Source organism: Osmerus mordax, chromosome 7 (assembly GCF_038355195.1).
Source record: "Osmerus mordax isolate fOsmMor3 chromosome 7, fOsmMor3.pri, whole genome shotgun sequence".
NCBI lineage: Eukaryota > Metazoa > Chordata > Actinopteri > Osmeriformes > Osmeridae > Osmerus > Osmerus mordax.
This window is the reverse complement of record NC_090056.1, coordinates 19,563,830-19,577,206: the sequence shown is the minus strand read 5'-3', so window position 1 is coordinate 19,577,206 and position 13,377 is coordinate 19,563,830. Positions and strand designations below refer to the sequence as shown.

The 13,377-nt window shown below is 45.1% G+C and overlaps 1 protein-coding gene across 6 annotated transcripts in view; it reads left to right on the top strand.

Moving 5' to 3' along the window:
* casz1 (castor zinc finger 1) overlaps window positions 1-5,547 on the top strand; it is a 70,299-nt gene extending 64,752 nt beyond the window's left edge. For all 6 annotated transcript variants that reach the window (XM_067239438.1, XM_067239437.1, XM_067239436.1 and 3 more), the window contains one exon: window positions 452-5,547. In XM_067239438.1, coding sequence (XP_067095539.1) covers window positions 452-1,749 — 1,298 coding nt within the window. In that variant the 3' untranslated portion in view covers window positions 1,750-5,547. The remainder of the gene's footprint in view (window positions 1-451) is intronic.
* Window positions 5,548-13,377: the final 7,830 nt, after the last annotated feature.

Below are 13,377 nucleotides of genomic sequence, written 5' to 3'. Positions count from 1 at the left end.
GGCCCTCTTTATTTTAATCACCTGCACTTTTATGGAGAACACGGATCACATCATTAGCAGTGACCCGTGGGGGCCAGGGGGGTCGTGGGGGTGGGCCCCCCTCGTAAAGCAGCAGGAGGAGAGGGCCACCCCCTCGCCCGCGTAGGGGGTACGGGGGGCCAGGGGGAAGTAGACGCCCAGTAAAAGTGTCATGTTCCTATTAGCAGCAGCGAGTGAATCTTATAATTTCCTTTCTCCTGTCTCGGAGCGCAGGGTGGGGGAGAGAGAACCAAGAGAGTCTGGGGGTGCTGGGTGGGGGACCACCACAGGGTTCAGGGAGGAGGACACTACAGAGCAGACGTCTAGTCAGTGCCCACCCCCCTCTCCCCCACGCCCTGCTCTGTTGTCGTGGTGATGTGTCAGTGAGCTGAAGGTCCAGGTTCTCAACATCCCCCTTATTCTTCTCCTCCAGGCAACAGCATCTACATCCCCACGGCGACCGGCGCCAAGAAGCGCTTCTGGATCATCGAGGACATGTCGCCGTTCGGCAAGCGCCGCAAGACGGCCTCGTCGCGCAAGATGCTGGACGAGGGCATGATGCTGGAGGGCTTCCGCCGCTACGACCTGTACGAGGACTGCAAGGACCCCGGCTGCCAGTTCTCCCTCAAGGTCACCCACTACCACTGCACCCGGGAGAACTGCGGCTACAAGTTCTGCGGGCGCACGCACATGTACAAGCACGCCCAGCACCACGACCGCGTGGACAACCTGGTGCTGGACGACTTCAAGCGCTTCAAGTCGTCTCTCAGCTGCAGCTTCCCAGACTGCCAGTTCTCGGGGAACAGCACCCACTTCCACTGCCTGCGCTGCGGCTTCCGCTGCACCGACAGCACCAAGGTGACGGCGCATCGCAAGCACCACGGCAAGCAGGACGTGATCACCGCCGCAGGCTTCTGTCAGTTCAGCTCCAGCGCCGACTGCGAGGTGGCCGACTGCAAATACAAGCTCAAGTGCTCCCACTTCCACTGCACCTACCCCGAGTGCAAGCACACCGTGGTGGGCATGTCCCAGATGGACTCCCACAAGCGCAAGCATGAGAAGCAAGAGCGTGGGGAGCTGCCCTCCGTGTCCCCGCACCAGGAGGCCCAGCTGCACCACATGGGGGGCGCCGGGGTAGGCGTGTCGGCCGGGAACCACCCCTCCTCCATGGGTCTCCCCCCAGCCTCCCCCGGGGGCCACCTGGGCCTCCACCATAACAACAGCCTCAACGCCCCCACCTCCATGCTCTACCCTCCGGTCAGCATGGCCTCCGAGTACGGCCACCACTACCCGCCTTCCTCGGTCAGCCTGGACGGCTCTCTCAACCTGGGCACAGAGTCCAGCAGCTCGCTGTTCTTCCTGAAGAACGCCGTGGGGCTGGGGCTCAGTGACTCTCTGGACCTCAGCAAGAAGATGCACCAGGACTCCGGGGCGGGGCCCCTGGGGGGGTCGGGGGCCCTGCCCAGCTCCAAGCCCCCGCTGGCTATGACGGCGCCGCTTGATGACATCACCACGGGGACGTCCGGAGATGCAGAGGACGACCTGTCGCCCGAGGAGGAGGGGCACGTGGAAGAGGAGGAGGAGGAGGAGGAGGACGACGACATGAACACTGACTCGTATGATGACTCCATGCCGGAGCCTGACTGTGACAAGGACAATGGCGAGAGTCTGGATGCTTCCGCCCACCACACTGACTCTTCCCCTCTGGAGAAGCGTGAGATGGAGGCATGAACGACGAGTATCCTGTATGCTATGAACAAAACATCAGATTGAAGTGGCCTCGTTTATCATGGTTAGGGACACACGAGCGGATGACAACGTGAAAACAACAACATGAAGAAATGACGGCCCCAAATGATTTATTAGGATGTTTACAAGATGACCAACATTATTAATTCAATTATGCATTAAAAGATGAACAGAGAAACAAACCAATTAGACCCTCTTTTACAAATGGGGCAGCAATGTAAACATTTTACTACACATCGGTCTTTTGTGTGTGCGTGCATGTTTGACTTTAATTTATTTAATTTTTGTTTTCACTTTTTTGTGTGTGGAAAAAAAACACGATAAGAAAAAAAAAATGAAAAAAAAAGAAATCTCTCTATATAACTATATATGTAAGTGTGTGTGAACGTCAATATACAAAGGAAGTTTTCTGGTGCAGTCCACTAACTGCCGGACCCTTGTCACCCAAAAAGGGAAATAAATCACTGTTCAACTTCACTGACGCAAAATTATGATACAGAATGTGTTTTATCCTACTATGATTATTATTATTGTTATTATTATTATTATTAAGCAGGGAGTCTGCATCAGTGCTTGTACCCTCCCCTCTCTTCCTCCTTGCAAGGTTCTGTTATTTTATTGTTGGTGTACATTTGCCTCCAGAAGTGATCAGAGAGGCTGTGTGTGTCCAGGAAGCGGAGTCTAGTGTCTGGACCGCCTCACCCTCACAGTTAAGCTCTCAGTGGGGCCAGAAGTCTGGTGTATCCCTGCTTCTAAACAGAAGTTCTCACCAAAACCAAGCGTACCGTTGTACCATTTTATCCTCTAGGAAACTTTTGGGTTTGTGTTTGTATAGCGCACTTTTATATAGAGAATGAGGACGATAGAAATTCAAACATGTATTTAAAGATATTTTTGTTACCATCTACCATCATTGCATTATGATTGCATTACACTTGCGCAGTTAACCAGACGTGTCAGACCGTCTACGGGTAACTAGGTGAGGGAACCATGGTGACGATTCTGGGATGTTTGGCCTGTGGAAAACATGAGTAAACATGAGGGAACCGTGTCAGGGAGTTTGTTTAACGTTTGAAATGTATAGACAACGAAAAAGATTTGTGGACAACATTTTGTTTTCCATTCACTATGGTTGTGGTTGAGCTATATTGTAACGGTTTTATTTAATATTTATGTGACCTTGCAATGAGATATTTCTAGGGTGTAATTGCACTTTTTAGGTTCATTTGTACCTTCTGAAAGAAAAAAGACAAAAAAAGATATATCTTTTAACAGGGACTTTTGCTTTATCATGTTTTAGTTCAATTTGCTTTGATGCACAAATAGTTGTTAGTGTGACGAAGAACTATTGTTCTGTGATTTATTTAAAGCAGGAAATGATACCTTCTTCTTCTGTGATTGGATGATTGTTCTATGAAACAGGCACACCAGAACTGCCTAACAACACTAATACCAACTGTGATTTTCAATTCATTCTTTACAATATGGCAATGCTCCAATACTGGAAAATTACATAAAAAAAATACGATTAATTGAACACGGTTTTAATGTAAACCTTCCCCTCTGGGTTATGGTGATGTAACCCTGAAAAGAGATAATAATTGTGATCTCTCTGGAGGTCTCTGGCTTTGGAAAAAAAGATTGTCACTCTGTAGGGGAAGGTATGTGTGTCGATGATCCTGGGGAATATTGGTTTGAGAAGAAGAAAAAGGGTTGTACAGTATTTTCTTCTGTTAAAAAAAAAGAAAAAGAAAAAAAAACTATATGAACAAAATGCTCTTCGATGAACAGCTTCCTTTAAAAAGAAACCGTTAAAAGGAGAAATGAATAATAAAAAGTTCAAAATGGAAATAACCCCACTATAGTTTGCCTGTGTGCGTGATCTTATTTGTCATCTCCTTCTCTCTCCATCGGTACATTCACAGAGGAAGTTGACTAAACAGATTTGTACATTGTGGCCCTTGAAATGCCACGAGCACAGTTGACAGATTTTTACCTTGTTGTTTTTGCATCAGAAAATGCTGTATTTTCAAACAGTTAACAAGTAACAAACTCATACAGAACGAAATCACTGATAAGAATTTATCAATGAATGTTTCGGTTTTATTTAACACCTTGTTTAATTATTATTATAATTATTATTTTTGTCATATTTTGTGTGTGATTTTTGTTGTTTTTCATTCATTGGAATTCTTGATTTTGCTGTGGGCGTGTCTCTCTCCATGTGTCTCCCTCGACTCAAATGCAAGGCGGTGCATCATTGTCATTTTTGTTTTGTTAAATTTTCTGACAGAATTTTTAAAATAGCTATAAGGCTGGGAGACATTGTGCACTTGAATACAGTTTGTGTGTGAGTGTGTGTGTGCGTGTGTGTGTGTAAAATAGCAGGATTTGTAAAAAGTTGAAAATAAAGAACCTATAATTATTATAACGATACATATGCTTAGTAGTGCTTTAGCCCCAGGGCATTCTGGGTAGTGATGCGGAGGGCTTAAGGAGTGCTGCTCAAATACATGATTCTAGCTCAGTGGAGCTTAAACACCATAGCTGGACCAGGGACCCCCCCCCCCCCCCCCCCCAGGGCCCCCAGACCCAGGGTCCCCAGGCCCCCAGCCCCCGGGCCCCCAGCTGCAGGGCCCCAAGGCCAGGCTCCAGGCCTGCTGTCTTGGTGCCACTACTAGGAGACACCTGTAGCAGTAGTCCTGTGGGCCTGCTGCGGCTGCGAGTCTCCTCCACAGCCTCCAGGCTCCCCAAGGGCCTTGATCCTCCTAGAATTGTACGGGAGACAGACAAGAATCTTGGAGGTGAATCCAGGTTCATGCAGAAATAGCTTGAACTGGACGTGGACAGTTGACTATAACATGACAACAACAACAAAAATAGTGATCGGAGCTGTTCTGTAAGGCTGGTCTGTGAGGGCAGGACCATGCAGAGTTTATCCTGGGGACTCACAAGGAGGACGTAGGATAACTTGGGGGCTTAGTGTGTCTTTTACAATGACAGTGAAATGAGAGGCATAAGTTCTTAGAGGTTTTGTATCTATGTTTTTTTTTTTTTTTTTACTCTGTCGTCTCCTCCAGCACTCCTCGGCGCCCAGAGTGCTGCTAGAGTCGGTCCACCAGCCCGCAGCTGTCGCCCTTTTCCTTGTGATGTTTCTTTAAAAAATAAAAAAAACGGGTAAAGGCATCACCATCTGTCAGCCAGCTGGCATCCTGTATATAATCTACGAAGAAAAAAAAAGAATAAACATGGAAAATTATATTACACAAAAACCAGACGGAAACGACCTCCAAGTCCCGTATAGGCTTCTGCCGCAGCACGGACAGACCGCTTTACTGTTTTAATTAACGGAGTAAACGATGATTTAAAAATTGGAGGAAAACAAACGAAGATGTATTCTGTCTGTTGGAGAAGTAGAATAAAAAGCAGCGTTAGTGGACAAATGGAGTTGAGTTTTAGCCTTTGTAAAATATATTGCACTCTAGGACTAAAAGCCATCTTGTGCTCACATCTAATTTGGTTTGATTCACAATCTGACAGGGGGACAAATCAAAAGTTTTATATAAATATATAAAGACAAAGCAATTGATGAAAAAAAAGAGTCTCTCAATTACTTGAATTTGCTGCGCTCACCACTGATGTTTATAATTGCGTATTATCCATTTGGATTTAGTATTGTTTAGTCCTTTGTGCTATATTTATGTTTATTTTTCTTCTTCTGCATGTCTTATGCAAGGGTTGAGATTTTCACTCAATGAAATAAAAATGTATGAAACAAAATTAGGCCTGTTTCAATTATGGTGTTTTTCTAAGGTTCACTAAGGGCACATTACTTTTCTTCAGGGAAACTTTCTGTACTTTGTTCCTTGTGGAACAATGCTACACATGCATGTACAGTACCAACATGAGTAAATGTGTGTAAGAGTGTGTGTGCATGCGTGTGTATGTCCCAGCTGTGTGAGGGAACCCACACAGTATATAAATGTTCCTGTGTATGTGTGTGTGCATTCGCGCCAATCCTAATATGTGTTCCTGTGTGTCTGTGTGTGTGCGCAAGCTTGCATGACGATCCATATATGTGCACGTGGATGAGAGTCCATATGCGTGTGTGTGTACATGACCCTACCTGACGTCTGTCTCGCTGCCGTGCCAGGAACAGGTTGTGAGCCCGCAGGAGGGGACGTGGCGTGTGTGAGGGAGACCGATCAGGCCTGCGAGCACGACAGGTGTGCTGCACATATGTGGTCACATGGTGCGTACGAGCAAGATTAGGCCCCAAACAGATGAAGCGCTGCTTAATGGTGGCTTTTATTAAGTTCACAAAGCGAGGGAGGAAGGAGAGGGGGGAGGAGAGAGGGGGGGGGGGGGGCAGAGGAAAAGCAGGTGGCCTTGTCTGTGCATCCTGGATGAAGATGCATCTTTTGTGGAGTGGCTTCTGAAGAGAGAGGCCACAATGGGAAGATGGATGGACGTTTGACTGCCTTGGCCTCTCATTCTGCTTGTCCTGCATCCTCTAGTAATAGCTATAAAGGAACTACTGCAAATGCTTATCTGAGGAAGAAAGAAAAAAAGTCCTATGAAATACTGCGGTTGACACAGATCCGTATCATGTATGTTTTGACAGAGAGCTTGCCGGACCATCAATTCTGGGACTCATCAAACCATTTATGAAGCTCTCATCGTGAAACCGACTGCCTCCTGTCCTCTGTCTCACCACTGCCCCCACTACCCTGCCTCTCTTCTCTTTTAATACATTGCCCTTTGGTATAGATGTTCATTTATCTATTTTTGCACGTGTACAGCCTTCATTTAGAGGACCCCTGGCCACAGGACTGGGAGAAGGAGTCGGCCTGGTGTGTTAGTGGCAGCTGCTGCCGTACAGAGACCCCAGAGGGAAAGAGAGAAGTACACACACATTCAGCCTATTTATCGTTAACAACACTTAACACACTTACCACTGGAGACGTGGTCAGGGGACACGCAGGGCAGCCTTACAAGGCGTGGTGGGTCTCGGTACATTTAGTCATTTAGCAGACGCTCTTATCCAGAGCGACTTCCAGTAAGTACAGGGACATTCCCCCCGAGGCAAGTAGGGTGAAGTGCCTTGCCCAAGGACACAAGGTCATTTGGCACGGCCGGGAATCGAACTGGCAACCTTCTGATTACTAGCCCGATTCCCTAACCGCTCAGCCACCTGACTCCCCTCACTTGCTCTCTGTGTGCACACAAGCACCAACCCTCGACAGATATACCAGCACAGGCCAGGCTGAACTCGCTACAGGACCAGCGAGTTCAGCCTGGCCTCTGGAGGAGGTCTGTAGTCCAGGTGTGTCATTGTATTTACATTTAGTCATTTAGCAGACGCTCTTATCCAGAGCGACTTACAGTAAGTACAGGGACATTCTCCCCGAGGCAAGTAGGGTGAAGTGCCTTGCCCAGGGACACAACGTCATTTGACACGGCCAGGAACCAGAACCAGCGACCTTCTGATTACTAGCCCGATTCTCTAACCGCTCAGCCACCTGACTCCCTGTATTGTGTGCTAACAGAAAGCACGGTTGTTGAGAAGCGCTGACAAGCACGATAAGGTGTTTAGGATGGTGTTTCAGCAACGACGAGAGATCAAGGAAAAATCAGACAGACATTTTATGATATATATCAAATATTTTTTAATCCTTGGAAGTTTACAGTTATGTCATAACCGTACTGTACAGAGTACTTCCAACTGACCAAAAATAATGACTGCATGAGGCTCAGTGGAAGAATCCCTGATGGAAAGATGAGATAATTTCCAACATCAAACACTGTTTTATGCTGATCTGCAAAAACAGATTTCTATGCCTTATTTGACTTTCCACAGTTAAATCAAACCACACCAAGAAAATCCATGCTGTTTGTAAGGTTCCACCATAGCAACCGCTGGCCTGAGGCTTCCTGACTAAGTCTCCAGTGTGATTTCATCCACCATTAACAAATGTATGACCCATCAATGAAGGGGTTCTTTATTTGTATTTTTATTGCCTTAAGAAGTTCAAATGCGTATACAGTAAATATAAAAACAGAATTCTTTTTTATTTATTTTTTATTTTTTGGGACACACCTTCATTCAAAGGTCAGCTCCTCTTTAGCCTCAGGTTGGGTAACATTTTTTCAGTCATCTTTTCAGTAAGCATCATTCTTTTGAGGGCATGTGACTAGTTGATCTGTACCTTTCTACACATTTACTTTTGCACCACCAAGGTGAACATTCTGTTCTCTGCTCAACTAGAACATTCTGTAGAAAAACTAGAAAAACTGGATACAATCTGTCAGGAGCTGAAAGAAAAGAAGTATGGAAACACCCTCTGTTGAACCCATAAACAGAAAAATGTGCCTACTGTACCGTCACAGTAGAGTTTATCACTATGGTAGATTGTATTCCATCTGTTAAATAGAAAGCGAACATTTGTGGATACAGAGTCGCAAGAAAATATCGAGACACCATTTTGTTAATTATCTCAATGCCACTGATGTGTAGGTGTATGAGAGGGGACGGTAATGAATACTAAATACTTGACACTGGCTATATAATTATTTTGAGTCAGATGAAGTTCTCCACCATGTACATTAATAATGCTAAAAGTTTAATTAATTTTGCTGAAAAGTTATCATGTATTTAACGTTTGGTCGTAGACTGTAATTGCAGATTTTTTTTTTTTCCTGTTGCTTCCAAGTATTATAGTCCTACTTAACTGTGACCAGCTTTACTTTCTGTACCTTTTGTTTTGTTGCACGGGTGTGTATTTCTAAAACAAAGAGCCAACCTTGTCTGTCAATCCTCAACACTGTCCAAGGAAAGGATTAGTGCTGTGGCACTATAAACAAACTAGGAAAAGTGAGACACCTGTCAAATCTGTTACATAAATGTTTACCAAGAAATACCAAACATAGTGTTCTATTTGTTTTAGTTCTCTGAAAGTTTGTCCCCCATGCTGTGAATGAGTCTTCCAGTGTGTTGAATAGGACTTTGCCAGCAGAACAAACACCAAGTAGCTGCAACCAGAAACAAAACCACCCAATGGTAAATCCACCCTGGCTGTTTGCCAAAGACCCATTATGTATCAAGTGGTTTGCTTTAAAAAAAATGTTTTCGCACAAGTGAAAGTGTTGAATCATCTTGTACTATCTGACCAAAAGCAGGGAGCTGGGCCCAGCTAGACGAACACACTCACACGGGCCCCATAGCCAAGGAGCAGGGAGAAATTCTCATTCCACTTGAGGCGCTACCAAGCACTCACTTGGGTACAGGGAGCTTGCGTCGGTTTCTTGGCAAAGGTAGAAGTTCTTAAGTGCTAAGCTGTAAATTTGCTTAATTTGACGTAAGTCCGAGGGGAATGGGATCGTTTTCCTTCAGGGGAAAACCCTGGCAGATTGGCTGACAATGAGCTGGAATGTTTCAACATGCTGTTTCTGCTGTGTGATGATGGCTGGAACACGCGTGACAGGGCTGGTCGGAGCAGTAAAAGCATTGTGAGCTGGCACAGTCTCTTATGACTAACTATGATGTGAATACTGTGGAAAAAAACATATCTGGCTCTTTAAAGACACTTAGCTGACCTTAAGGTACAATATCATATGTAAATATAGAAAGATTAATCAAATTTTGGAACACTTTATATTCATAAAACATTCCTACGTTGGCTCAAAACCCTTTCACCATCAGTTATTCTAAGCAGACGAATCATTGGGGCCATTTTTAAACAGGTGACAGTGAGACCAAACAACAACAACAACAGCCTCGTCAGTCACCCAACCGGCCGGGGTTAGAGGCCTTTAAAAAGCCTGGTTTCAGTGTCACAGCTGTGTCCTTCATAAAACAGAGCAGGGGAACAGGTGGGCATGATGTGTGTGCTAATCTTTCACATTATGTTTGCTGATAACACTCCACACCCAGCTCAGTTAAAACTCTGTAATTTAATATGGAATACATCACCAATGTGACATTTGTTGCCATGGAAGAGGGAAAGGTTGGAGAGATTCTGCCCAGGCTAAGAATAGCCAATGTCCATCGTTGACTTTGGGTTTCTGTTACCAAAGGAATCTAGTGACTAACCAATCCATCTGACACACTGAACATCTAGATGGGGATTTTGGGCTTATTTGTCTCTCCAGCTCTTCCCTCTCTCTGAGGGAAACGAGGATTGGATTTCGCAGTGACAATCCATGCCCATTCCAGAGGACAAGGTTGTTTTGCATCCTGTACTCCTCCCCAAGGCCCACCCTCCCAAGCCTCCACAGGCGTGAGTTTAGGGGCCGGCACGTCGCTACCAATGTCAAGAGACCTTGAAAACTAGGGTTGGGAATCTTTTGGTACCTCACGATTGATCCAGATACGGGTGCCAGAGAAGGAAGATGCACCTCTCCCCTCCCCATACATTACATTACATTACATTTACATTTAGTCATTTAGCAGACGCTCTTATCCAGAGCGACTTACAGTAAGTACAGGGACATTCCCCCGAGGCAAGCAGGGTGAAGTGCCTTGCCCAAGGACACAACGTCAGTTGGCATGACCGGGAATCGAACTGGCAACCTTCGGATTACTAGCCCGACTCCCTCACCGCTCAGCCACCTGACTCCCATAGTCTCACCTTAGAACACAGCAGGATGTACATTTGTCTGAACTTACTGTGGCCATGTTGAATACTGTGTCTGTCTGCCTTTAAATCTGATTGTCTGTCTAAGTGCCTCCAAACTGCCTGTCTGTCTTCAACCCTGCCTGTCTGTCTTCAACCCTGCCTGTCTGTCTTCAACTCTGCCTGTCTGTCTTCAACCCTGCCTGTCTGTCTTCAACCCTGCCTGTCTGTCTTCAACCCTGCCTGTCTGTCTTCAACCCTGCCTGTCTGTCTTCAACTCTGCCTGTCTGTCTTCAACCCTGCCTGTCTGTCTTCAACCCTGCCTGTCTGTCTTCACAAGGACTGGGCCTGATGCTGTAGGAAGAGGAGGGGGATGAGAGATGAAAGTTGGACATTGCCCAAACTGGGGATTTATTATGTCAATATTCAGAGGATTTAAACAGCTATGGTATCTGGAGACTGAAAAAAGGACATACAAACCCATAACGCCATATAATAGCTGTTTATGAACCATTAAAATGTTAATAGTTAATCATCATAATACCCTAGGCTTGTCATGAGCAAAAAAACTAAAAATATATATAAATGTAAAATACTTGAATGAGATGTATTATAACATGTAATATTTATAATATCTGCTTTGTAGGCTGATGTGATTTGCTAATAGTGTTATTTGTAATTTGTAGTAATTATGCTTTTCCTTAATAAAGAAAAGAAAATCACAAAACGGACACAAAAAACTTTAAAAGGCAAGTTGTTGTGTGGTTATTTCCCTCAGTTTATTGAGTTGTGGATTGTGTTTGACATGCTGTATTGGACAGTTAATTGAAGTGTGACAGGAAAAGAATGGAGAGGGAGGAAGAAATACAAAAAAGGTTGGAGGCTGGATTTGAGCCCAGGCTGTTGTGGTACTGCCCCAGCTTTCAGAGCATGCACACTAACCAATTGAGCTAACAGGGGAGCCCTGCTTTCTTCTGGTTTTCTGACTCCCCAATTCTGCTTGTTACAACTAGATAGTTCAATGTCAAATTTAAATGTTGAGGGGAGAGTATGATTTTATCCTAAGCATCATTAAGCACAGGGAGATTTGTGACCTTTGACCCACTTGAACTGCAGTGACCCTATATGTTTCATATATTCATAGTGCTTATGTTCTGTGTACGTCAGACATTTACATTACACTTACATTTAGTCATTTAGCAGACGCTCTTATCCAGAGTGACTTACAGTAAGTACAGGGACATTCCCCCGAGGCAAGTAGCGTGAAGTGCCTTGCCAAGGACACATCATTTGGCCAGGAATCGAACCGTCAACCTACTGATTAAAAGCCTGATTCCCTAACCGCTCAGCCACCTGACTCCCTTATCTTGTTTCCGTTAATTCCACTCCTTTTTTCCCCTTCCTCCCCTTCTTTCTATCCCTCCCGCGCCTGCCTGGCCTGGCATGCTTCAGGTGTTCCACAGACAGGCCCAGCGATTAGTCTCATTTGCAAAAACGTTGGCGAGTGTCGCACCTGTTGCCACTGCACTATCCTACCTGCAGCCCTGGGCAGTCAACTGGCTGACAAGCCAACCCCTGGATAATCCATTTTTCTCACAACAGCAGCTAGGTTACTGCTCCCTCTACAACGGTGCAGGACAAGAGCCGATTTTTCCTCGTCGCTTCTCGCCTCGTGTTTTCATATCCGCTCTCGCTCCTGACGGCTCATTACTGGGCCATTCATACGTTTTACTTGCTAGCATCGCCCTCCCTCTCGTACTTCCAGGGGATTTTTGGCGCATGGAAGATTTATCTATCTCCTTTACAGCCCGCTATTGTTTTTTCCCTCAAACCTTCCCACCGCCGCTCCCTTCGGACACCTTCACTTACCTGCCAATCAGGCAGCTAAAGCTTTCCGGCTAGTTCAGGGAGGTCCCGTCATAGGTTCCCCATATGACAACTTACCGGTATACGCTCTTTCCATTTGGACTTGAAACAGCGCCAGGAGAAAATCAAGCGACACGGTCCATACTGAGTGGGGAGGTGATGGGAGGGTGGAAGGGAGAGAACATGCGAAATGTGATCCCACCCAATTGTTGAGTTTATATAACGAGTGATGACAAAGTGCTTTATGACTGCAGTATTCTCCGGGCCCCGTGATTGAGGCCTTATACAGGCAGAGAAGCCTGGTGACCAGAGATGGCAAAAGTACACACATCCTTCACTCAAGTAGAAGTACATAGTCATGTTTAAAAACACTGGTAAAAGTTGAAAGTAGGCCTACTGACTACACTTTTTCACTCAAGTTAAAGTATAGACGTATGGGCTCTGACATAGCTTACTTCAGTAACAAGTAGCCATTACTACCAGTTTTAGCGTCACGCTGGTAACTGAACTGCACGGCCAAAAATAAAAAATAAACTAAGACAAAATCCAAGCTGCTCAAATTCGAATGGTGAAATTCGATTAAAAAAATTCGAGACGAATTTTTGTTTGCGGCTCAAATCTTTTTGCCTGGTAGCTTCATAGACAACTTTTCCTTTGTTGAACGTGATAACCAGGAAATGAAATAAGTCGCGCAATGCCAATAAATAATATTGATAATGCCACCAAATACAGATTAAAACAGGAGTAACAAAACTGGTTTGAAAATGTAATTTTAAACCCTAACCCTAGAAAGTATAGATATTTATAAACAAATAGCCTACTGTATATAAGGAGTGAAAGTAAAAAATCAACATATATACATTTTGAAGTGAAGTACTAATACCAGAAAAATCTACTGAAACAGTAACAAAGTATTTGTACTTTGTTACTTCCAATCTCTGCTGATGACCTTGGCTTGTCAGATGCTCTCATCTTCCACCAGGAGGAAGTCTGTGTTCAGCTGGCGTTCAGCAGGATTGCTGAGCTGCTTTTAGAAAGCGGGAACCACTAAAGGCTTTCTGGAGGTGACCTGCCTCCTCTCACCGTGAAATACTATTGACTACTGTAAAAGCATCAGTCTTCGCTGATG